Source organism: Myodes glareolus, chromosome 2, assembly GCF_982192425.1.
Source record: "Myodes glareolus chromosome 2, mMyoGla1.1, whole genome shotgun sequence".
NCBI lineage: Eukaryota > Metazoa > Chordata > Mammalia > Rodentia > Cricetidae > Myodes > Myodes glareolus.
Window position 1 is genome coordinate 88,471,720 of NC_142027.1, and position 26,268 is coordinate 88,497,987.

The 26,268-nt window shown below is 45.9% G+C and overlaps 1 protein-coding gene and 1 pseudogene across 7 annotated transcripts in view; one reads left to right on the forward strand and one right to left on the reverse strand.

Moving 5' to 3' along the window:
* Window positions 1–5,870: 5,870 nt before the first annotated feature.
* On the reverse strand, window positions 5,871–11,833 carry LOC125390154 (renin receptor pseudogene; annotated as a pseudogene). 3 transcript variants are annotated; one of them, XR_015736921.1, is made up of 2 exons: window positions 11,484–11,833; window positions 5,871–9,447 (listed from the first exon to the last, which is right to left on the reverse strand). The product of XR_015736921.1 is annotated as a renin receptor pseudogene, transcript variant X1 (transcript). The 3 variants fall into 3 exon arrangements; XR_015736922.1 differs by lacking the exon at window positions 11,484–11,833 and adding an exon at window positions 10,743–10,854; XR_015000511.2 differs by lacking the exon at window positions 11,484–11,833 and adding an exon at window positions 9,932–10,072.
* Window positions 10,200–26,268, forward strand: part of Tex26 (testis expressed 26) — a 32,431-nt gene continuing 16,362 nt past the window's right edge. Inside the window, exons 1-4 of one of the 4 annotated variants that reach the window (XM_087902717.1) lie at window positions 10,220–10,346; window positions 17,519–17,584; window positions 18,225–18,309; window positions 24,290–24,455. In XM_087902717.1, the coding sequence (XP_087758843.1) occupies window positions 18,260–18,309; window positions 24,290–24,455 (216 nt within the window). In that variant the 5' untranslated portion in view covers window positions 10,220–10,346; window positions 17,519–17,584; window positions 18,225–18,259. Of the gene's footprint in view, window positions 10,347–17,518; window positions 17,585–18,224; window positions 18,310–24,289; window positions 24,456–26,268 lie in introns of all 4 variants that reach the window. The other 3 variants (XM_087902715.1, XM_087902714.1, XM_087902721.1) reach the window with 3 other exon arrangements.

Consider the following 26,268-nt stretch of genomic DNA (forward strand, 5'->3'; position numbering starts at 1 on the left):
TTATGAACCCAGCTAGAGGTGTGTGGAGGTGATCAGAATAGAGCCACAAGATCACGGAGTCCAGCTGAGTCAAGGTCACCGGATGGACAGAGCGATGGACAGAGGACCATGATTTCGGTGGCCTGGAGAGGCAGGTAGTGGGACTTGGCGATGTGCTGAAACCCTGACGACAATCAGGAGTCTGCTGTTCACGATGCCCTTGATGTGTGCACTGGGGGGATGAGATGACAGGTTAGTGGGACCACTGTCGTCTATCGCTGGGCATCCTTCTTTACATGTGGCTCAGGTGAGAGCATTTTATCCTTTGTTGGCCTGGTCTGTTTGATGAGCTCTTCGGCCTGGTTTTTCTGATGTGGCTTTAATGGGTCCCTGTCCCCACTCTACTTGGTGAGTCTGTGGCCAGCACATTTAGGTGTAAGTCATTCATCAGTACCTCCTAGGGAGTGCTGCACAACTCCTGGGGTTCACAGCGGGAATGAGGTGCACACTCATTCTGCCTCAGGATTTGTGCCTTCAGCGAAGCTCAATGCTGCTTGTAAAATGGGGAAAGTGCAGCCTGAAAGTTTCCTACGGTAGGAAGTCATCTCGAGCCAGGAGCAGCCTAAGGCTCCTTTAGCCTTCTCCCTCCCTCCCTCCCTCCCTCTCCCCCCCACTGGAGATTTATAGCTTGACAGCTGTGATTGCTGTCTGCTCACTCTTACCAGCCATTGTCTTCACCGCTTCACACTGTGTGTGCAGAGAGATAGATTTATTACAATGGCGTTGGAAACAATGGATTAATGTTTTTTTTTAATTTAATTTCTTTATTGATTCTTTGGGAGTTTCACATCGTGCACCCCAATTTCGCTCACCTCCTGGTTCTCCCTCCCCTCCCCCCTGCTGTGCCCTCCCCCCACAAAATAAAATTTTTAAGAAAACTCAAAACAAAGCAAAGCAAACAAGCAAGCAAAAACAAGAACAAAACAAACAAAAAAAGAAAGAAAGAAACTGTTTCTCCTTCTTCCGTTTCTTCTCTCCCGCCTTTCCATCAGTCTTCATCTGTCCTGGTGGCGCTGGACTCCTCGGCATGCCATGTAGTAGATCCTTTTGTCCAATCATCTTTACTAGCAAAGGTTCACTGCAGTGAGTCACTGGTCTGGTCCGAGGCATCTGGCTTCTGACACACCATCATCCCTGGGTCCTCACCAGAACTTCTCTGGGGTATCCTGAGGAAGCCCAGAGTCATAAAAATCCTGCAGGTACTGTTCCAAGGACCAGTCCCTTCATAAGCTCAGCAGGACCTTGATGGGGTAGATGTTAGGTTGGGTCAACCCAGGGCCTGGCTGTGGGCCCGAGTGGTAGCTGAGGAGGTCAGTCTGAGTCCCTCGGGTCACCCGCCTCAGGTGAGGAGGCCGGTGTCAGTTCCCCTATGTCCATACCCTCAGGGTCGGCTCACCCCTGCCTGTGGGGTGGGTTAGGGCCATCTCTCCCAAGTGCAGAGGCCTGCTCTCCCATGAGGGCCAGATCTCTTGCTAGAATGTTTAGTGAGAGACAAGGCTAGTTTTTCCTGGACCAAAGAAGCACGGAGCCAGCTCGGCATGGTTCCTATGAGCCCGAGGTGACACAGGCCTCAAACATCAACACAGGTACCAACTACAGCTTGACATGGACCCAGACATGGCCCTTGGCAGCAACTTGGGCCTGGACAACATCCTGACTTTGGGTGGAAGCACAAACAGACCATCCTGACTCGGGTTGGGATGATTTTGATAGTAATGTGGTCTCTGGACAATACAGAGGCCTCACATTGTGGCCCTAACACTGGGCTTCTGTGTGACCTTTGGTGGTGATACGGGTCTCAGACTTAGTGCAGACCCTGGCTGCAGTGGGACTATGAACCCAAGCTCCAGGTGGACGCCCCACCCACTCATTTCAGGATGGCTCTGGCCTCAGCATGGGCCCTGGTCACCAACAAGGCTATAGGTTGTGGCCCAGACCCAAGGGTCCATGTGGCCTTTGGTGGCAACTTGGGCTATGAACTTCAACACAGACCTCAACTACAGTAGGATCATGGACCTAGACATGGTCCTCAGTTATCACCATGGACCCAGGTGGTGGCAAAGGTCACCCAGATTGCCATGGTCCCAGCAGCAGCATTGCCCCCGGACACCAACAGACTCTGGCTGCAGTAGGGCCGTGGACCCAAATGTGGTCCAAGGTGTCTGATCAGACCCCTGGGTAACCACACAGTCTTTGACAATTGATTAACTTTTAACCTACGGAATCCATATCTCCGTTGTTTGAGATCTATGCAAAACTATCGAGGCAAGTCAGTGACCTAGATGTTTTGCTTCCTGAGTGACAGTTCTGAGTTCTCCTAAAGTTCGGCTTGGTACCTGCACTCGACTGAGCACTGAGCAAGCCACTAATTGAGCCCCTGCCTCACTTGGGTGACCTGTAGCTCGACTGCTGGTCTTGCAGAACTCAGTCCTATTGCCACAAGCTCTGTGCCCGCACCCTCCCCAGCACCAAGAAATTATTCAGCATCTCCGGACCCCTCCCCTTTGCTTGGCTGGCTCCATGCATCCTTAAGACGTGGGCGTCTTGTCTTTGTGCATGCTGTCTGCAAGCCCCTATCATATCTAGGGTGCTGCTTTCAATGCCATCACGCAGCTTATATTCAATACACAAGCAGTGTTTGTTGAGAGGAGAGAGAAGAAAGGAAAGCGCACAACAGAACTAACCAAACAGGCAACGGCTTAATCAGTTATAGGCTTGCCTCAAGCAAACAAACTTCAAAGTCAGGAACCCAGCCATGCCATTCACAGTAACGAGACCCAGACCAAAATATATATGTTGATCAGAGATGAGGAACTATAATAAGAATGGAAACATAGAGTAGAAATGAGGAAAAAGAGAAATATCTTCACTTGTGTGGGTAACCGCTGGTAAACTGTGGTCAGGGTTATGTCTTTGTAAGCCCAGTGTTTACAGACAAGAGACCCGGAGCTCACAAAAGGATTCGCTGTCCCCCAGAGGGAAAGTGACAAAGATGGCTTCTGGATCTGCATTCAGTGCACACCCCACATTTTAGCTCGCCTAAGAGGAGACAAATCTAAGATATTAATAAGAACTCACTTTAAAAATTCTATATGCTCGTTGCTCTGCTTTAAAAATATATTTATCTTAAATTATGCTATGCTAATCAGCCCTACCATTTCCAGACAGCTAATCTGTTATTGGGTGTCACTTTCTTAATTTAGATGCTGCTACTAAACCCTAATTTAGACTCATTCCCTCTTAAATACCACTGACAGGAGTCTGTGCCTCCTAACATCTTCTGCTGTTTACTACATTAAAAAGGGCTACATTCCTGATATTGTGTGTATGAGGCTCCCCTACCAGAACATTCTGAATTAGTTCTTAATTTTAAAGATGATGCTCTGTGGTTTTTGCAGAGAATCAGAGCCCAATTCCCAGCACCCACATCCAGATTCCCCTATCCACATCTAGTGACTCATGGCTTCCTGTAACTCCTGTAACTCCAGCTCCAAGGGGTCTAATGTCCCTTTCTGGTCTCCTCAGGTACCTGTCCATCCCTCTCCTCTCTCTCTCTCTCTCTCTCTCTCTCTCTCTCCCTCTCTCTCTCTCGCTCACACACACACACACACACACACACACACACATTTAAAAATGATAAAAATAAATCATAAAAATGTCGCTTGCAGACACATATGTGATCTTTGATGCCTACTCAATGTTTCTTGATAAAATAAAGTCCTCTTTGGGAGGCCTTATTTTTCTCTAAGATGATGTTACAATTATTCCTTTTAGGGTAAATAGGAGTTGTAAATTGTTATTTTATTTCCTTTTTTAAAAAAACAGGATTTCCTTACCCAGCCCTGGGTGCCTAGACTCATTATGTTGACATGTTTGTCTCAGATTCTCAGAGTTCCACCTCTGCCTCCAGAGTGCTGGGATGAAAGGCCAGACTGTCAATCATCTACTAAACAAGTTTCCAGAAATCTCCACTGTGTATTTCCAGAGCCCTCTTCCCAAGAATGAATGGTAGCTGTCTTTTCTGGAACCGTTCAGTAGCTACTAAGCACCTACTATGTGACTGACAACCAGCAGTTGCCAGGAATATGAACACAGATACTGTCTGCGCACCCAGTGATGAACACGCAGCTTCTTGTGCTATGAGGGAATGTTATGCCCAGATCACGGAGTCCCCCCCAAAAACCAACTAGGAGACCGAGTTCTGTATGTAAAAGCAAATAGCCTTTATTTTTACACAAGTTCACAAACTCAGACTCTCCATGTATCCATAGTATTGGAGTGGTCAGAGAGCCCTGAGCTCAGTTAGGGTTGGATTTTAAGGTAGCAAAGGTGGGGGTGAGGGTTTTCGAAGGTTCAGGACCCCTGATTGGCTGACACTGGTCTAGGGGTGTCCTAGTGAAAAGCAATGGGTGTGTGCTGGCAGGTGATCCTTTCTACAATGGTTGGAATGTTTAGGAATTTCCTTTGGATGTTCTGTTCCTAGCTGGTGCCTAGGTAGTCTCAGTTTGTGGTATTTCTTGGAACCAGGTAAACTACTGAGAGTCAGGCCTCTATTGAGCTTGTCATGACTGGTCCTACAGAGGGTTCTGTGAGTGAACGAGGGGCTGCAAACAACACTAAGTTTCCTGCATGTACAGTGTTAAATGTTAGTTCAAAACCAAACATGTAACCTCAGGACCCTGGAAGCTTAGGGTGTTTATCATATAGAGTTGAACAGAGAGATTGGTTATTACATAGATCTGAGCAAGGAGACCAGGTTATTACATGGCGATAAACAGGGAGTCAGGGTTTATGGTATCCATGGAGACAGATATAGATCGTAATAATCTCTGGGGAGAAAGTTATGATGCACGTTTTCTGCACACGCTGTCCACACCCACACTGAGACCACCGAGGAAGGTTTTGCTATTTTCCTCTAAGCCTCAATCAGGGGTGCTTCATTTTAAAAAAGGGCCTTTTGATTTGCTGACTTGAGTTTCATAAAAATCTGGTAATGAGTTTTGGCTTAGGGTTGGGACAGAACTTCGTTTTTGAAATGGGCCTAAGCACACTTCTGGCACTTTGTACTAGGTATTTATGCAAAATGGTCTTCCGGGGTTGGTGATTTCAGAAACCAAAGTCCTGGCCGACGCTGAGAAGAGCTGAAGATGATGTTGCCCGGCAGCATCAAATAGTCAGCCAAGATTTAATTTTTTATATAAAACAAACAAGCAAAACCATCTCATTAGTATGAAAATTTGCTTTTATCTTTCATAGATGGTAAAATTATATGCACAGCAATGAATTGTTTTAAACTAAAGTTCCCTGTGGTTATTAATAAATGTTTGACCCGTCTATCTGTTTTGTAAACCTTATATGCCTGGCTTACATAAAAATTTCTCAGGCACAGAGTGGTCACAAATGGAAAATAAAAAGTCAGACTCTAGTATGCATACATAGGTGGGTAGGTGGGTGAGCCATCAAATAGTAACGCATTGGCCCTCACTACATCCTATGGTTGGTACCAGGAATGCAGTTTGCACGTTTTTATACTTTTTAAAAACAGGGTCTCCTGTAACCCATGCTGCCCTTGAACACACTATGTAGTAGAGGATGACTTTGAACTCTTGGTCCTGCTGCCTCTATAATGGAAAAATAAAAATTGCTGCAGATCCCTGAGCAGCTTGCTGTGGGTTCCCTGGCTGCGGCAGGCAGTGGGCGGGGGTCCCAAGAGCAACCAGTCCTAGCATGAGACCATGCCACAGGTCTCCGAAGGTGGATGGTTCCGGTGGCGTCCCCTGCAGCAAGCCATGTGGCAGGGGTCGGTAAGAGACAGAGAGATAGGCACACCATGAAGAGTGAGGTTGGGTATTTATTCAGGGGGTTATGGAGGGGAAGGGAGAAGGGAAGAAGATCAGAGAGGTGTGTGTGTGTGGGGCGGGGGTGAGACCAAAGCTGCCTCTCCCAGAGGAAGATGGAAAAGAGAGAGAACTCGGGCTGGAAGCTGAAGATCAGCTTGCCTCAGCAGATGGGGAGGGAGTGGGCATGGCTTGTCTCTTAAAGAGATCATTCCATTCCCATCTCTTTTTTATAATAAAAAAGTGGGAGGTTAGGCACCACAGGTTAAAGGAATTGGGGCGGCAGATTCTTAAGACTTCTTCCTGCTTATTTGTGGGCGTCGTCTTTAGGGGAGAACCTGAGAAGGCTGGGTACTGGTTACATCCTGGCATAGTTGGTCTCTTTGCTCCTGTCCGGTGTTTGTGGTATGGAACTGTTTAGTGTCTCTTACATCTGTTTAAGGTATTGGCAGAACAGAGGACAAAGTTAAGTTACGGAAAACAATTTTAGGACCAGGGAATTGAGGGGGATGTATCTGACCTGTTTAAGGTGGATCCTTCAATTTGGCTCCCTGGAACTCACGAGAATTCTTTGGATTTGTGAAAACAGAAGTTTTAGGCATATACATTGTATAAACAATAGCATATTTATGTCAGAATGACTGTGACAGATATTTTTGCAAAATGAAAAGTATGTTTAAGACTATGGAAAGCAGCATGAGAGAGAAGTTTGATAACTCGTATTTGTCTTCACAGCTTTACAGCTTGCGGATCTTGTATTTGTATTTTACTGAAATTTGTTTGGTGAGGTTGTTTTTTTAAACTGACAAAACCTCTCAGCTGTCAAACTGCATCAGAGATCTTTGAGAACGATAAAATTTTACTTGAGTTACTGATTAAAAAACGACAGAGAACTTACTTGGTCAACACCTAGAGCTGCTCCTCAGGGTCCTCCACGGTTGCTGAAGGTCGCATTTGCCTTTTGCTGTTTAGCGCAGGGCCTGTCAGGCTCCAGAAGATCCTGTGGGCTAAGAAATCTGTAGGAAGACAAGCCTACCTTGACCTGAACAGCTAGGCTGTCGATTCCAGCGACTCTGTCCATGTCTGGAGATCTTATTTTAGATGAAAGGCAGTTTTGCCCAGTGGTTAGCACTGGGCAGTTGCAGCAAATTGAGATGGACGTCATTGTGTGCCCATTTGTCTTCTGTCTTCTTTGGAGGAAGTAGAGTGTTACTAGGAGCCAAACTGTCTCTTTTTTTTATGAAAAGTTTTTTAATAATTAAACATTTAAATGTCATATTCCCCAGATCTCTGAGCAGTTGAGGGCTGTTTATTAGGTATAACTACAGCATAGAATCTGTCTGGAAGGTTGGGTCTGAGCTTGACTGTACTGGCTCTCAACTTAACAGGTAAGATTCACACTCATAAAAAGGCAGAAAGAAGAAAAAACTGCTTGAAATAGAAGGTTAACAGCAGAACTGATAATAGTAGAGAATATTTTAAATGAGGAATGGATTAAATATAAAGTATTTTTTGTAAGAGACTTAAAAGTACATACCAGTTTAAAACATGAGACTTATTGTTTTGTAGTCTGAAATGAGATGCAATAAACAGACAATTATAACATATAACGGTAAACATGGGTGCATTTAAGTTGAACACACATACACAGAATGAACAGAAATTGGGCAAAGTGGATGATTTTGGTGGGCCCTACCACAGGCATGCCACTTTGCAAAACACACATGTAACAGAGTCAGCAAGAAGAATTTAGAGACAAAAACATAAGTAAACCAGGGACAAGGCAGGGTATACTTCAGTAAAGATGGGAGAACTTGGTCACCTGACCTGGCTCTCGGTTCTTCTGAAATCAACACAGTACTTTTAATATTTTTAATATCTCTACTAAACCACACAGATCACCAAACTTGCAGAAGAGATTAAAAACAGCTAACCTGCCAATCACACACACACTTCCAAAACTAAGCTACTGTGTAAGCATATCCAGTATTTTTGGGCTACTCTTAGTTAAAACCTTCCCTCCTGTCTCAGAGATATTTACATCAGATTAAGACATTTACAAATAGTTCATAGTAAATAACAGCTGCACTAGGATTTATCTGTCCTGTGCAAGGAACTCAAGCATTTGAAAGCTTCCAACCCAGTGCATTCTCCAACATGAATAACACAACTACTCTAAGTGGTTTACATTTCCTTCCGTGCATATTTCCAAATGTATTAAATGGAATGAAATTACGTTATTACATGGCCATATCAACAGTATTTGAACATCTATGGAATCTACATCACAATTCATTTGTGTTAACACTATAAACCACTCTAAGGAAACAACTGGCACACACAAAATAGGGAACAAAATCTATGTTTTCTTTAAAATAAATTTAAGGTATACCATCTACTTTAAACCATACTAAAAGATATACTTTAACAGAACAGCCAATTCCCAAAACCTGTTGTCTAAGTGTAGCATAAGGAAAACTCAATCCATCCGAATCTTCTGGTTAGTCATCCTGTAAATGATGCTATCATATCCAGGATCCATATTCCAAATGTTGTAAGAGGTGATGATCACAGCCAAGGCCAAGCCGATCGTAATCCACAGTACCAAGTTGAAAACCACTGAATACTCCAAATTATACTTATATGCAAGGTTATAGGGATTTGGGGCAGTCTCTTGTTTTGCCTCAAGGATGGTCCTTGACTTCCTTACAAGGGATGTGTCAAATGATTTGACAGTCACTAACTCTACCACGGCGTTCCCACCATAGAGACTGTACATGTCATCTGCAAACTTTTGGAGAGCATCCACAAGGATCCTAGAAGCATCCCTGAATTGTTCCGAGTCTTCCCCATAGCGCTTCCCAAGTTCATCCAATCCCGCCAGCTCCAGTGAATACAAGTCGGGGGAATGATCCATTGCTAGATGCTTATGACGAGACAACAAGCTCGAAATATCATGTAGCACTTGCAGTTCAGAAAGGAAGAGCAGGTCAGCTTCATTATTCCTACTCAGAGAATTGAGGGGAAGAGAACTGAGAACGGAGTTTTCTTGAAACAGACGATTACGTAGTTGCCGTAATGTGACTGAAAGGTCTTCAAAAATGGAGTTTGCTTTCCCCACCAGAGCTACTCTTTCCTCACTGGGAGCCCACTGCAAAACCACAGGAGTTTCTTCAGAAAATATGGAGTGAATGGAGTTCGCAACACTGTCGAGACTGAAAGGAACTGCATTCTCCAAAGGGTAGGAGATGACACTGCCCGCGGGGAGAGCCAGTTTGTCCACTCCCTTCACCACCACCATAATGGTAGCCCGTGGCCGGTGGAATAGGTTACCCACTGCAAGCCCTGGCCAAAATAGGTTTTCTTTCACAGAGAAGCCCATGGACAATGCTGCCACATCTGGGATTCGATCTCCTGGTATGGGCCAATTTCCATTTCGGAAAACAACTGACCTTGGCGACCTTAATATGCTAAATTCATTCCCTAAAGCACCCGTCACCAGCAAGGACAGGAGAGCGACGACGAACACAGCCATGATGAGAGACAGGGAAGCTGCTTCTCAGAGAGGGAGCTAGAAAAAAGAGAGAACTCGGGCAGGAAGTGGAAGATCAGCTTGCCTCAGCGGATGGGGGAGGGAGTGGGCGTGGCTTGTCTCTTAAAGAGACAGACCATTACAGCCTCCACCTTCCAAGTGCTGGAAATGCAGTCCTGCGCCACCATGCCTGGACACCCCTTTGGACTTGTACCTCCCCCTCCAAAAGCCTCAAGGAAAAATAAGCTTTTCTTCGTAATTAGCCCGTGCCTAGTGTTTCCGGACCTAGGCTCTAGGTTGACCTAGCAGGGAGCTGTTAGAGAACCTCTGAGCGCCTTTCCACTGATACCAGATCCTGTGCCTGCAAATTTCCAGGCCCACCTCGCCTACATTTGCTTACACTGACAATTATGAGTGGACAGAAATGTGTGATTGGAAGTCTGGCAGTCCACCTTGGTGTTTTTAATACTTGGTGTATTTCATATTTTGAGGCATCTCTTTCCGGGTCTGGCCTCCTTCCTACCTTAGCCTTCTAATTCTGAGGTCACGCTCTCATGTGTGCACCAGTACACGAGGCCTGATACTAGTCTTCAGTTTGCTCCTGCTTGCCAGTACCCAAAACAATGGCGTGGAAAGTATTTCTGGGGCTAGAGAAGCCGGTGAAGGTCAGGGATATCCCCCCCCCCTCAATCCACCCCCCGCCCCCGCCCCCGCCCCCGTGAAGCATCCACCCTCTGGGCCCTGGGGCCTGAGACTCAGTGGAAAAGAAGGCCCGCAGGGTGTTTCCATAGCGACGCGTCACAAAGGCACAGCTCAGAGGGTGGGGCTCCGGCTCCGAGTGGAGTGTTTCTTCTGCCTTGTCCGGGCGGGAGACAAGATGGCCCAATATAGTGACAAGGCTCCGTGCCCCACTGAATGTGACCCCAAGCTCCAGTCAAGTAAGACTGCCCACGCTGCGGGTCTGCGGGGCGGGGTGTGCCGTGTGTGCGGTGGGGGTGTCTGAAGTAGGGTACTTTCTGCTCAAGGGTGTCCATCTTTAGGGGTGTTGCCTCGTTCTTAGAGGAGGGCCTAACCCAAGGAGACACAAGTGAGTCAAAAAGACCAGGAGACCACAACCTCGCTCCTGTCCGACCCTCCATACTCCCTGCCCTGTTTTGCTCTCTCTCTCTCTCTCTCTCTCTCTCTCTCTCTCTCTCTCTCTCTCTCTCTCTCTCTCCCTCCCTCCCTCTCTAAGTCTAGGGTGCCCCTTTAAACACTTCAGGAATAATCCTGAAAGAACACGATAAAAAACAAAACAATATAAAACAAAACAACAAAAAACCCAGTGTCCTTACAGGGATAACAGGGTCGAAGACGAGTGAACAGAACCGGGGAAGCTTGGGAGGGAGAGAAGGAATCAAGCTGGTTCTTTAGTCGTGGTCTGGCAAACAGCAAATACAGTTGGCCGGGGAGGGGGAGGGGAAGGGGCGGAGTCGGTGGGCGGGGCGGCGGGAGGAGTGGGGGTCAGCGGGTCGGGGCCGCTCCGGCTGCAGACAGCGCTGCGCTCTAGCTGGGCCTGTTTCAAAGGCGCTGTGCCAGGTGACAGATGGAGAGCTTTTCTCTGTGGTTCTTGCTTGCGGAGGCAGCGGGAGTTTACCAGCTCAGCGTTTTTGCGTTCGCGGAAAGACAACCTCCCCGACCGTTAGCCGTGACACCAGTATCATGATTACTAACTGCACCGTCAGCTCCTCCACCCCTTCCGAGCAATAATGGCCAGCTTCTGCCGTCTAGCCTAGCTGGTGATAGGGCTGTGCAGATTCTTTAGAATTATGCTTCTAAGAGAACAATGAAGTGTGTGTTTACATTCCAATCTTGTTCTCTGTAAACTAAGAATGGAAAGTGAAAGAAAAAAAAACCAGTTCGAAAACGTCAAACGTTCTCGGATTCTATGGGAGAGATGGGGGGGAGGGACGCTCCCAGAATTCCCAAAGGGACTCCTTAATTCTCATTTTCCTTTCTAAGCACTCTGTCAGGGTTCACTGCCGGTAGTCGCCCTCCTTGTCTGGACTAGGTGAGGTTAGGAGTCCCCCTCTTACCTGGGTGATCAGCCTCCACAGGACTTCCCCTGCTGCACAAACTGCCAGGGACGCTACTCTTTGACCCCAGCTCCAAAGGTTCAGACCGGAACTATCCAGCTGTTGACCAGGCAGTTTCATGTGTGTGCCAGAAGGGCCTCTACCTCAGCATGCACAAAATCCCATTCCTGTTCTCCTGGGAACCTTCCAGACACTGAGAGCATAATGCCGAGGGCCCAGGCTGTTAGAGAAGGCAGCTTTATTGGTCCCTTAATTTGTTTACAGAGCTCTTTGATTCAGCCTCCACTTTTTTTCTCCTGGGTCATCTTGACTCTGACCCTTCAGTCTGTCACAGCCGCTTACCAGCCCCATCTTCTGCTGCTTATAAAGTAACGCTCCGAAAAGAGTCACCGCGGTGTGTCACTATTTAATCTTTGGTCCTCAAATAGATAGATGGTGCCGGTTTTTTTAGACACTCCCATGACTGAGTGAGTGAGCAGTTCTGGGGTACTGTACTCTTTTTTCCATGGTTGCTATGCAAAACCACAAACTTAAAATAACTTCAATTTAGGAGCCCGCTGGCCAGATATAGATTCTAAGTGCAGGCAGGGCCTTGTGCCTCTGGAATCTCCCGGCCAGGAATCTTCCTTCTCTCCTTCAGTTTCAGCTGGCTGTCAGTAGTTGTTTTGTTTTTTTTATCTATTTATTTTTGAGAAGAGTCTCACTAACTAGCCCAGCCTGACCTTGAACTCATAATCCTCCCTCTTCTGCCTCTGAAGTGCTCTGAACACTGGCACGTGCCACCACCCCTGCTTCTGTGAGCGTTCACAACCGTGGACATGTCATTAAGTCTCCGCTTCTGAGGTCCCAGTGTCTGTCACAGGGATACTTGTCTTGGCATTTAAGGTCCCAGAGAACAATCAGGATGATTTCCCCATTTCCAGGTCCGTGACTGCATGCTTAGGGATGGCCTCGTCTGAACACCGTCAGTTTCCAAGTTCCAGGATTTCGGACATAGGCCTCAGAGCACACGAGAAGTACTTAGTACTTAGTGCATTTGGTCATCTGTCGAAAACCGTGCATGTTGGGCGGCCGTATGTCAAAAGCCAACTTCAACATAATTCACACGTTCCAGGGTAGGAGCATGAGGATTAGAAATGTTAGGAACAGAGATATAAGAGAACTACAACAGAAACATAGAACAGCATTGGGACATTCAGCGAATACTGAATTCCTCTCGTTTATTCTTCCATGTGCTTGTATACTTCACTGCAAAAGGGGAGGGGGAGGCAACAGACTGCATTAGCATGACACAAGGAATGGACTTGGATTCTCCAACCTTTGGTCCAGGTGGAGCAGATCTAATTCAGCACTCAAAATACTAATTAACCACACCCTAGGCCAGAATCTCTCATTTGTAGCCGCTTGTGTCCTTAACAACTTTGAAAGAGCAAAAGTAATCTCAAACTCTCTGCCTGACCTTCAGACAAGGTGGAATAGGCTCACATTTCTGGGTCTCCACAGCCGTCAAACAGTGAGAGTGCGAAGCGACAGATGCAGGGCTGGAGGAAAGGCTGAGCAGCTAAGAGCGCTGACTGCTCCTGCAGAGGACCTGGGTTCCGGTCTCAGCACCCGTGTGATGGCTCACAAGCAACTACAGCTCTGATTCCAGGGAGTGCAATCCTGGCCTCTGTGGGCCCCTGCAGGCACCTGGGGCACACAAACTCACACAGGCACACATATACACATAAAAATAACAAAAGAGTCAACTGTTAAAAAGAGTTATTAGATGTTGGTAGTACCTGTGTAGTCAGACTTTGGATTGCCAGTTCCCAAATAATGACACAGAGACTTTTTATTAATTATGAAAGCTTGGCCTTAGCTTAGGCTTGTTCCCAACTGGCTCTTATAATGTAAATTAACCCATTTATTCTCTATATAATCTACAGATTACATATATATTATAGAGTATATATAATCTATAGATTATTTATATAATCTACATTCTGCCATGTGGCTCCTTACCTCTCCTCCACACACAGACCTTTCTGTGCGTCTGACTTGCTGTGCTCACTGGCAAATCTCACATGCCTCAGATTCTTCCCAGAGTTCCTCTCTCTGTCTGGAAGTCCCACCTATCTTCTTCTGACTAGCTATTGGCTGTTCAGCTCTTTATTAAGCCAATCAGAAGGTGCCTTGGCAGAGACACATCTCCACAGTGTACAAAAACATCATACCACAATATACCTACCTTATAAGCTCATATAAACATACTAGGCAGTTTCATGGGTGTCCCAGAAGGGCCTCTACCTCAGCATGTGCAAAAACTTCTATCAACATATCAGATTGCTGTAAAAACAAAATAGTATACACAGAAAACTTTTATGGTTTAGTACAATACACACGTTAGTCACTATTTAATAATATAATAATAATATATAATTCATCATTTTTTTAGGCAGGGTCTCACTGTGTAGCCTGGGCTAGCCTGGAACTCTTTGTGTAGATTAGGATGCTTTCAAATTCAATAGAGATAAGGGTGTCTCTGGCCTCCTGAGGGCTAGGATGCAAGGCCTCTGCCTCGGCGGCACCCTGATTAACACTATTAACACAACCATGAACACCTTGGGTAAGTCACCATGGTTACCAGGCAGGGTAAGGCTTTCTGAGATAGGCGATCAGCAGCTGGACTGTTTCTCAGTTTCATTCACAATGGGTCGTTCGGTGCTTCAAATTCTAGCTCCTTGTGCACATCAGAGAAATGCCTTCTTCACATCTGTTTCCCCATCAGAGCCCTCTCAAACTAAACCACAACTCAGGTGGTCCCCCTCCCCAGTTTGATAAAATCCCTCTGGGATCTGACCTCGCCTCTCCCCCACATCTGAGCAAAAAGGATGGGAACCTTCTCAGGGTGCCAGGGGAGCCTAGGATGTCAGCCCACTGCTGACTCTGCGCTCCTGTGACTCAACGCATCTCCACCATGTGCTTTTGCAAGCTGGAAAGGGTCTCCGTGTCCCAGTGTTGAGCACCACATTGTCCCACACCAGGGGAGGGGGTTTGGATGAACTAGAACTAGAGAAGAAAGAACCAACCAGGAGGACAAGGGCACCGCAAGAGAGATGGGCTTGGGGCTACTGAGAAAGCCTTGGGGATTCCACCGACCTCTGAGAGTGCAGAAGAAACCAGTGACCTGCAAAGATTTCCCCGGCAAACAGTTTGAGGATGTTGTCATTATGGATCATGGGATGCTCAAGTAAGGTAGAGGAGTAGCACCGTTTCCAGGACCTTTGTCAATGCAGATCAAGGCATACGTGCACAAAACTGACAGAAAGGATTGCAGTAAGAAGAGCATTCAACAGGAAACGGAGGTACGCTGGGAATCAGAGAGAACAGACAGAAGCTGGGCTGTGCTCGGGAGGCACGGAAAGGAGACCTTCTTGGCCTCGGGCCCTGGAGGCAACCAGGCATGTTGCTCCTGTCCCTCTCGACTCCTAGAGCCAGGCGTTGAGGAATCCATGTTGGCAGCTGCCAGTCCTCAGCTGTCCTCGGCAGAGGAAAGACCCCCGTACAGGAACATGTGTCCGGGCAATTGACTGGAAGGCACCGCCTGGAGCAGTTTCACCGGGGTTTTCAAGGCCTATCTGGATCTGATGAAAGCAGTCTTGTCTCTATACGATTGGACACATACATACACAAGAAATTCCAATCCATATTCTTATAAAGTAAAAAAAAAAGCAACCAATAATAACCCCAGAAATGCAAAATGAGACCATGACTGAATTGTGATTTTACAGTGAACACTTCTGGAGGCTCTATGCTCTGACATCATGTTTGGTACTGGCCCTACATACAACCCATTGTGTACTGCCAGAAAGGGGCTGGGTTACTACTGGGCATGCAGTGTATGCAACGTGGATATGATGGACCATGAATGGTACGCAGCCAGAGCTGGAGGGATCTGGATGGTCCAAGATTTTTATCACTGAACTCAAAATGGCATGCGGTTTTAAACTTACAAGTTAATTTCTAGAATTTTGCCTTTGAAGTTTTGGATGGAGGTTGACTAAAATACCTTTCATTAAAATTGCAGATCAGGGAGACTGCTGTATTCTTTTTTTTTAAGATTTATTTATTTATTATGTATGCAACATTCTGCCTGCACGTATGCCTGCAGGCCAGAAGAGGGTACCAGATCTCATTACAGATGGCTATGAGCCACCATGTGGTTGCTGGGAATTGAACTCAAGACCTCTGGAAGAGCAGCCAGTGCTCTTAACCTCTGAGCCATCTCTCCAGCCCGACTGCTGTATTCTTAACAAATTTTGTCGCACTTTGTTTATGTAGGGAGCTGGTCTGTTGACACAGAGAGCTGGTCTATTGATGTAGGAAGTAGGTTTGATGATGTGGAGAGCTGGTAGATCTCAACATTCTTCTGGAGTCATTGGCTGACATAGGAAGTTGGACAGATAAGTTCTGCTACTGCAGATGTTCACTGGTAGATCTCAGCATCCTTCTGGAGTCATTGGCTGACATAGGAAGTTGGGCACGTAAGCTCTGCTACTGTGGACGCTCACTGGTAGATCTCAGCATCCTTCTGGAGTCATTGGCTGACATAGGAAGTTGGGCACATAAGCTCTGCTACTGTGGACGCTCACTGGTAGATCTCAGCATCCACTGTTTCCTCTGTCACCTGAAGTCCCTTTCCTTACCTTTCATGACACCACATGTTGGGTGTCTCCTGTACTAGCTGGATGCTCTTTACAGCTCTTTCACTGGGTTCTCTTCTCAGTCTTCAAGTCCAGGATGTAGCCTTGTAAGCTAACTTCCCTGCTGATTTGCCTGTACTCGTAGTTTCAGTAACACCCATGCTACAGAACTTTAGTTATTGAAAAGGGTGAATTATTATGCCCCAGGTAGGTCACTGTAAGACACTGATAAAGCAAAAGGTACCTTTCATATATGAGTTCACTTTTGTAAATCAAAACGGTGAGAGCCAAGTCCCACTGCCTTAGTTGCTTTTCTGTTGTGGTGACAAAACTCCGCTACCAAGGTTCCTTATAAAAGAAAACATTGAATTTGGAGGCTTACTCCAACCTCCTAACCCTCCAGAGGGTTAGGGTCCGAGACCATCATGTCATGGACCGTGGCAGCAGGTGGGCAGCATGGTTCTGGGAGCAGTACCTGGGCACTTACATCTGATCCACGTATGGGGCACAGAAGGGAGTAAGGGGAAAGAGAGGAGAGAAAGCCACTTGGCCTGGCTTAGACTTTCGAAACTTCAAAGTGTGCCCACAGTTGACATACCTCCTCCAACAAGGCCACACCTTCTAATCCTGCTCAAACACTGCGAACTGGTGACTAAGCATTCAAATATATGTCGATGAGGGCATTCTGACTCAAACCACCAAATGCATTATGTCTGTGTTGACACATATGCATATATTTCAGCATGATCACATGACCATGCGCGCATGCCAGGGGAGGCAGAGACACAGTCCCGTGGGGCTGCCTTCAGCATCCAAAGAGTTACCTGAAAGACAGGTCCTAGGAGCTCCACTGCGGAAGGCATTTCAATGAGCAAGCATATGATGAAGAGCTGGAATTTATTAAAGACACTTCTAACATGGACCTTAAGCATCAGGGTTAAGAGAAAGAGAGGCACTTAGAGAAAGAATGAGACATATCCAAGTGTGGGTATGGGCTTCCCCAGGGAGCCCCCGGCTTCACTGTCTACAGTGAGCTCATACACATGATCCCACGGCTTTCTAAGTTACGGCATTCCAAGGGTGTAATTTACAACATAGTTTAACGATTAAGCAAAGCTTAAAATTTAAATAAAATCTAAAAATTAAGTAACGATATATACGCAAGCTTACTTCTTTCTTGCATGAAGAATGTCTGGTGGAGTTGACATTTTAAGGAAGTTTTTATGTTGTGCGTATAGATTTAGGGATGACTGGGGAGATCTCATACGGTAAACTTCTGGCCCGAAGCTTTTGTTGTTTTTAACATCCTTGTTTGACGTCTCTTTGGTAAAACATGCCTGTTCTCTGCAGGCAAAAGTCCCTGTTTCCTCTGAATTTTCTTTGTCTTCGGCCTCATACAGCTGTGGAACACAATAGGTAGGACTGCTAACACGGGCTGGCAGGAAGGAAGACTGGGGAGGAGGGTGGCAGTGGGCACGAGAGGAAGAGACAAGGGGAGATGCCAACGTGTGCACATATTTTCCTAACATGGCGCCAGCGGGTCACTAAAATGTAATAGGGGCCATTTGAAGGTAGAACTCACGTCAACTTTCTTCACACTGTCAAACAAACACCTTAGAGTTGTTAAGATAGCGTGTGTGTGGGGCTGGAGGGCCGGCTCAGTGGTTAAGAGCACTGACAGCTCTCACTGTCAGAGGACCCAAGTGCAGCTCCTCACTGGGTTGTTCAGAATCACCTGGCCCTCTTCTGGCCTCTTCAGTCACTAGCTCACGTGACATACGTTCACACATGCGTGCATTCACACATACCTAAATTGAGAAATAGCCCTCAGGAGAAGCGACTAGCCTGTTATAATGTCGGCACAAACCCAATAAATAAATCCACCTTCCCCTTCCTACTGAGACCATCAGTTGACCCTTATGGTTCATTGGACCCTAAGATGAAGTTACTGTACAGATTTTCTTTCATTTGCGGTCTTATTTTAGTTATGGAAACAACATCTGGTCGGGATCTTCTGCTTTTTGCCACATTTCAAATCACCCTGGTGTCCTTTTAGCAGGTGACACCAACTGGGATTCCTATGCTACCACCATGAAGACAGCATTCACACCTAAAGCAGGAGCGGTGGCCAATTTAATACGGTAGGTGTCCGCTTGTGTCACATCCACGGACCCTTTGCACCTTGACTTTGTCTTTTGTTAATCAGAATCCAAAACGAGTAGAAATAGCAACTGGAGACACGGGTAGAGCAGGGCCCACCATCCACTCTGCGGTCATCTGCTTATCTTGAGAACCCACCTTTCAAATTTCAGCCAGCCTTTCTATAAGGAAGTCAGAAAATCCCCCGCTTGTTCTTCCTGACGTCGCTGAACACTGTGGGTTGCTGTAGACCTGTGTTGACAGACATTAGAAATGACTCGGACACCTCCCATAAACTACAGCAGGCAGGCAATGCGGTGGCTGCTGAGTGCGTGGATGAGTGCATGGGAGGACATTTGTCACCGCTGTCACGTGTGCTGTCCTGGAAACTCATACAGCTGTCCTCGGCCTCCACTCTCCCAGTTACTGCAGTGTTAGCATGCAAAGCTTCTCCTTTAGGTGCATGTGAGCTGAGGGCTGTGGGTTTTTGGACCACTTCTGAGCTCAGTGGTGTGTGTGCATGTGTGCGTGCGTTCATGCGTACATTCGTGTGGATATGTGTGTGTGTGTTACTTTTCTGTTGCCATGATGGAAGTAAGAGCTTAGTTAGGCTCATGGTTCTGGAATGTTAAGGAGGTGACAGCAGGCAGCGGGATCAGGAAGCTGAGAGAGTGCATCTTCACCGTGAAGCAGATAGAGAGCAGTCTGCCAGTGGGCTAAGCGATGAGCCCGCCTCCCCACAGATATGCACTTCCTCCGGCAAGCATGCACGACCTAAGGGCTACATAACCCCCCAAACAGTGCCACCAAGTGCTGAAATACCCGAGCTTGTGGAAGACCTTTCTCATTTAAACCACCACGGTGACTGAGCAGGGAGGGGGGCAGTCCCGTCTTTCACTGCATGACCCTCGATGGGTCTCCAAGGCCTGTGTTCACTCTGGGAACCGATTCCGTGAACGAGAATCTGCCCTTTAGAGTTGGTCCTGGGAAGTCAGGTGGATTATGAGCAACCTTCTGGCTTGCGCTTGTTATCTCTGCCACCCAGGAAGGCATCACACCACCCATGCCTCGATTTACCTGTCTGTACAAAGGGTACGATGATCCTCCAGTGATGGAAGGAGTTCTCAAGCCCCTCACAGAGCAATTAGTCCAAAGATGTTAGTCATTTCCACTTATAGGCGAATAAAATAACGGGTAGACCTACAACAGCACAAGGCTGCAGGACTCCTAAGGTCTGAGTTGCTGATGTCCCACTGAGCTGGGGAAGTTATCACTGTCCTTTCCTGAGGAGGATGCCAGGTTCACAGGCTCTGACGGTTGTCTAAATAGGGAGCGTTTGGGATAAAAGCCAAAACCAGAGGCATTCAGCGAGTTTTCAGATACACATATTTTTAAAGTTTTCATAGCTGTAAAGGATGATACTTCTAGTCTAATCGAAACATTGATATTTCAAAATAAGCTTTTAACCATCCTCAGTGGGTACTTCAAATGTCTTAGCACACTAATATTAACTGTAGCTATCTAAATAGCTCAGGTTACCCTCAAATCCACCCCCCTTACTTTACCTCTCAAGGGTTGTCTTTTTCCTTCTTAAGTGCTCCACTTGTCCGCAAATGCTCCTCCTGTTGTGACATGTTTATTCTCTCTTATTATTTCACTTCTTCCTTTCCTCCCCACAACCCTTTCCATTTAACCCCCTTTGATCTCTCTCAAATTCATGACCCCTATTTATTTATTTAATTATTGTCTCATATATATGTGTGTGTGTGTATATATATATATATATATATATATAAAACTACAAGCTGCTTAGTCCATATAATATTGCTTGTATGTGCATGATTTCATGGTTGACCACTTGACGTTGGTTAACCAACTGGTGTGCACTTCCCTGGAGAAGACTATTTCTCTCATTCTCAGAGTTCCATAGCTGTCTGTAGTCCTTTGTCTAGGGTTGAGGCCCTGTTGGATTTCTCTTCCACGTTGGCATATCTATTGGCGTCATCCTTGTTCTGGTCTTGTTTAGTCAGCCACGTTGGTGAGACTTCACATCTGTAGCTTCGCTGACGTTTTTAGGAGATGCAGACTCACAGCGAACGTATCCTGAGCCTCAGGTGCCGGGGTTGCGTTGAAGATGCGTCAGCTGGGGCAGTTACCCCTGAGCCTCAGGTGCAGGGTTTGCGGTGAAGATGTTCCAACTGGACGGGGCACCACCCAGCTACTTGCTCTTTGCATTTTGATAGGCTATAGTTTTGTGTAATGGCCTCTGTTGCAAATGTTTTCTCTGAGGAGAAGTGAGACATACACTTGTATATGAAGATTTGGAGTTAGGAACCACAGAAAGAGAGAGAGAAACAGGCAATGTTTGTCTTTTGGGGTTGGACTCACCTCACCTAATGCAATCTTTTGTAGTTCCACCCATTTACCTGCAGAGTTCATGATCTCACTTTTCTTTACATGCTGAATAGTATTCCATAGTGTATATATACCACAGTTTCTTCTATCCATTCTCCAGCGGAAGGACATTTAGGTTGTGGAAGCAATTTATTGATCACCCTATTATACTTCTTTTTATATTAATTGGAAATAAGTTTTAAACATTATCTATGACCTAAAGATTTGAGTTACCACCGTTATTTTAAGCACATAATTGCTCAAAGCAATCTATATGAAGCTTATAATAAATATATTATTTATAAGACAATTTATATATTATACATGAAGTTAATAATTAATAAATTAAAAGTACTTTTAGAGAAACTGTATGCTGATGAGATAAATGAGCTGATGCATCCAGCCTCCTGTGTCGTTTTTAGGGTGATAGGGCACCTGGTATCCGCGTCTTTCCACTTTGATTTTTTTTTCCCCGATGTACAGACGCTAGTGCCCAGAAAAATGGTCCATCTATAAATGAACAGATTGTGTGTGAGAGAGAGAGAAAGAAGAGAGGGAGAGAGAGAGAGAGAGAGAGAGAGAGAGAGAGAGAGAGAGAGAACCAATACCAGAGTGTCATCAGATTAATGACTGATTTGTTGATGGCTTGGCGGGGAGTCCCTCCCATTTTATTGAGAGCAAATGGCATGGCCTGTCATCCATTCACTGAGTTAGCCCTGCTGTCAAAGTCTGGGAACAAACAGTTCCCCCGAATAGAAGAGCGACTGGTTTATGCCTATTCTTCTACGCTGATGTAACTTCAAAAATGTCATCTAACGCATGACAGACTTGGAAAACAGAAGCAGGAATTTTGACAAATGTGTTTGGATAGATTTAAATTTTTTTAATTCATTTTTATTTTATGTGTATGGATGTTTTTCCTGCATTTATGTCTGTGCTCCATGTGCTCGCCTGATGTTTGCGGAGGCCAGAAGAGGGCTCTGGAGCCCCCGTAACTGGAGTTACGGGTGGATGTCAGTGTCATGCGGGTGCCGGGAACTGAACCCATGTCCTCTGCGAGAGCAGCCAGTGCTCTAGCTGTCTCTCCAGCCCTTGGCAGAATTTTTTAAAGAGAGGCTTACAACTATCTCTGACTTTAAATACATTTTTGTCTAAATCTTGGAACCAAAATTTTAGCTTGTACGGTTTATGCCATCTTTGTGTACCTGGTAAAATCAGTTTTTATTGCCAAAGATACAAAACTATGTTTCCTGTCAAGACGAAATCTACCTACACTTATTATTCACATAAATGTTAATATGTATTTTAAGGAATATTAAGAATAATATCGAGGAATAAATTTTCCTTAGAAAAGATTATTAAAAGTAAACAAGAGAAGTATAAAACAATCTAAGTTTCGCATGATTAACTATAGTTAAGTATCCAAAAGAAAGAACCAAACCATGTATGTTTCCCATGAACTGGGGGGTATTGGAGAAAACAATGTAGGCTGGGTGTGGTGTCTTGCACCTTTTAATCTGTGAGTTCAAGGCCAGCCTGGTCTACTGTGCGAGTTCCAGGCTGTCCAGGGCTATGTAATGGGACTTTGTCTCAAAACAAACAAACAGGTGATAGTCCCTAGGTAAGTATGTTGGTGGATAGAACACCGTGCTCAACTTCTGAGAATAAATAACAAAGTCAGAGTTAGCCAGGCAAAGTGGCCCATGCCTGGAATCCCAGCACTCAGGGGACTGAGAAAGAAGACTGGTTTGAGGGCCAGGCTGTCTGTCTGTCCATTTGTCTGTCTCTCTCTGTATCAGAAACAACTTCACTGATTTATAACACAAAAGAATTGACTAGATCGCAGTGAGTATTTCAAACTGTGATTAGACTAAAAATAAGGTGAAAACACCTTGCCGAGCAATGAGCGCAAACCCTGAAAGATATCGAATAGCACGATTCTTGGGAACCAGTTTTGTGCGGTAATTTTGAAAAGAAAAGTCTAGTTCTATTTAAAGTCGTCCGCAGCAGCTTGTGCAGCTTCCTGCATTCAGTCTCGTCTTCCGCTCCAGCTAATGACATTTCCCAGGAATTTTTTGGTGCAGTTGAAAAACAAATCTGCTTATCTTTACTTATGTGAGGGGGAGAGCCATTTAAAGTACCCTGTATGCTCTGTTGTCTTCGCAGAAGCTCTCCTCCCCCTCAAGACTGATGAACATTTTATAGCCGTTAGAACACAGGGATCCAGATGTTGTTCAGCCAGGTTGCCTCTGGCTTGGGAATCTGCAGCATCCTGTTCTGCCTGCGGTACCCAGGCCCCAGCACCATCCTTTACTCTACAGAAACACCTGCCACAGAGGATGAGCCCTGGCCAAGCGTGGAGGCCGAGTGACAAGCACACTTCCTTGAAAGCTCTCTGACCAGGATTCTCCCAGTGACTGCCTTTCTCTCCCTTTCATGTATTTCCTGTGATTCCATAATCTAAAGGTTTCAGTTGATTCTTATTTTTTATTCTGGCAAAAAAGAAAACCTACTTTATGGGTGGTGGTATAAAATGTCCAGGAGCACACGGTATCTGGCTGTAATATCTCATGATAATACCACGTGGGGGGGGATCCTTGGAGGGGGTGCCGTGGGTGGTAACAGCTGGCGATGATATTCGGTGTCCTCTTTCTGAGCTGAGTTACAGTGCTGGCAGCATGCATTTCGCTGGGGACTTGCACATGGAAGAAGACTATCCAGCCTGGAGGGATGACTCAGTGGTTATAGCACTGGCTGCTCTTCCAGGGCACCTGTGTTTAGTGCCCAGCACCCACCTGTGGCCTCACAACTATGTCACTCCAGTTCTAGGGGACTGGTTGCCTCTACTGGTCTCCTTAGGTGCCATATGTGCCTCACAGGCAGGCCAAACATCCATGCACATAAATCAACATGTTTTAATGTTTAAAAGATAGCAACATCCCAATTCCTACATCTTTCCCTTTAGCCTGTAAGAATATTTCTCTAGAGAGATGCTTGTCTTCACCAGTTATCCAGATGCATCGAAATAGTCTTCGTACACAAAAACCTGGAACTCTTTTAAAACACTAAGATAGATTTTAGACTTATTCTTCATTTCCGTTTATGTCACTCTCTTTTTTTTTTGTTAAGTATCAGCCTAACTTAGAGAATTGATTTTATTAAGGGACTCTGAATATTAAATAATATCTGGCAAGTCTTAAGCCAGCAAATCTTTTAAAAAATTGTAAAATGCATACAATAATTTGACATGTGTGTCATTGTAGGATGTGGTACTTGGTCTCTTTGATGGTTAATGTTGTCATCTTGATAAAACCTGATGGCATCACCTGGGAAACAGATTTTGGAGAATGCCTGCAAGGGGATGATGCTGGTTGCATTGACTGAGGTGGAAAGGCTCACCCACTGTGGGTGGCACCATTGCTATGTGGCTAGCTGCTTCAAGTCCCTGTCACCTTGACTGCCCTGTCATGGTGGACTGTGCTCTCGGACTGTGGGGCAGAATTCTTTCTCCCCTGGGTTTTTGTCACCATAACAAAAAAGGACACCAAGACAGTCCCTTACTCTAATCTCTACTTCTTGTTTTTATAGTCCAAAGAGCACCAGAAGATTGGGATACACCTACTCACTTAGTGATCCTATTCTGAATCAGACACTTTACAATGACGAATATTCTTGGAAAACTTATGCAAAAGAAAAAATGATAAAAAATGGGACTTCAAGAGGAGTAAGGACCCATAAAGCGCATCTCGGTCAAGTAAGACATCAGCTACTCATCTGTTGGATTTAACACTGTCTTAAGCCTGTAAGAGCCTCCAAAGACTGTCCGTCTGTCTGTAGTGGTGAGAGAGACTGTCCGTCTGTCTGCAGTAGTGAGAGAGACTGTCCGTCTGTCTGCATTAGTGAGAGCCATGCTTCTCTTCAGACTGCCTTTACAGTCTCACCTTCCCCCTATTTCTAGTCCCTAGAGTTCAGAGATCTTAAAAACTGAAATGATATTCATGTAACATAAGATTAGCCACTACAATGGGCAGTTAGTACATTCATGCCGCTGTGTGTCTACCATCGCTATCTTATAAAGCGTCTTCTCCATCCCAGAAGGAAACACCATGCCCATTAAACAGCCACTTTCATTCCCTAGTCCCTTACCCTGGCACCTTCCAATATGCTCCAAAAGAGACTTGTCATTTTATGTGTATCTGTTTTGCCTTCATGTGAGTGTACCACATGCACGCCTGGTACCTGCAGAGGTCGGAAGAGTACACCACATGCTCTGGAAAGTGGAGTTACAGATGATTGTGAGCCTCTATGTATGGGTAGGGGACTAAGCCACAAGTGCCTCTAACTACTGAGCCATCTCCCCAGCCCCTCTCCCATCCCCTCTGAGCCCTATGCGTTACCTATTCCTGGATAATTTTTATGAGCGATCATGTAGCGTGATTTTCGTTTCTGGTTTCTTCAACTTAGTCTCTCTTTCTGGGGCTCCCCGTGTGAGAGCAGCATCAGGACCATCCACAGTTGAATAATACGGTGTGTGCTCCGCAGTTTTCCCATCTGTGTTTCCAGCGATCTATCTTTGGATTGGTTCTCCCTTTTGGTTATTGTGGCAGAGCACTGCATGAACAGGTATGCCCTGGAGTGCTTGTGGTCAAGGTTATGTTCTGGACGCTCAGGCCATCCTGCCCTTTATCACTATTGCTTCTCTTTAGAATACCCTCTTCTGCCCAAAAGGAGCCTCCCTTCCATTTCTTCACCGCTCAGTTCAAAGATCTACCCCTCGTTTCCCCACAAGACAGAGGTCGCTGATCCTCCGGCTGTGTTTCCTTGGCACCTCCCATTCTCCCATCACAAAAGGCTCTGGTGTAAAGGGTTTCATTACCCGGAAGGCTGCTTGGGTTGGAGCTACCTGGGGGTGTCCGGTAGATGACAAGGTGGAAGAGTGGATGGTGCTGATGGCTAAGAGGGGGGAGAGGAAGACTCCCGTTTACATTTCTGACTTGTCTGTGCAATGCTGATGCAGCAGACTGGGCTGGATGGACTCCGTGCGGTGGTTAAAGAACAGGAGATGGGAAGACACACTGGTCGGAGGGCTGACGGGCAGGTAGATGAGCTGGAGACGTAGACTTGAGGCTCCAAAGGACATGCATCATACCACATTGGATTTGTCTTCTCTAGGCTTCCATTGACTCAGCCATTAAGAGCACTTGATGCTCTTGTAGAGGGTCCAGACTCAGTTCCCAGAACCCACATGACAGCTCATAACCATGATTCATAATTCCAGTTCCAGGAGACCTGTAACTGAAGCACCAGGCATGTACACACACACACACACACACACACACACACACATATATATATATATATATACAGAGAGAGAGAGAGAGAGAGAGAGAGAGAGAGAGAGAGAGAGAGAGACTCATACATAGAAAATAGAAGTAAGTAAATATTTTTTTCCAAGCAGTTTCTCTGTGTAGCCCTGGTGGTCTGGAACTTGCTATATACACCAGGCTGGCCCTGAACTCAGTGATCTGCCTGCCTCTGCCTCCTGAGTGCTGGGATTAAAGATGTGT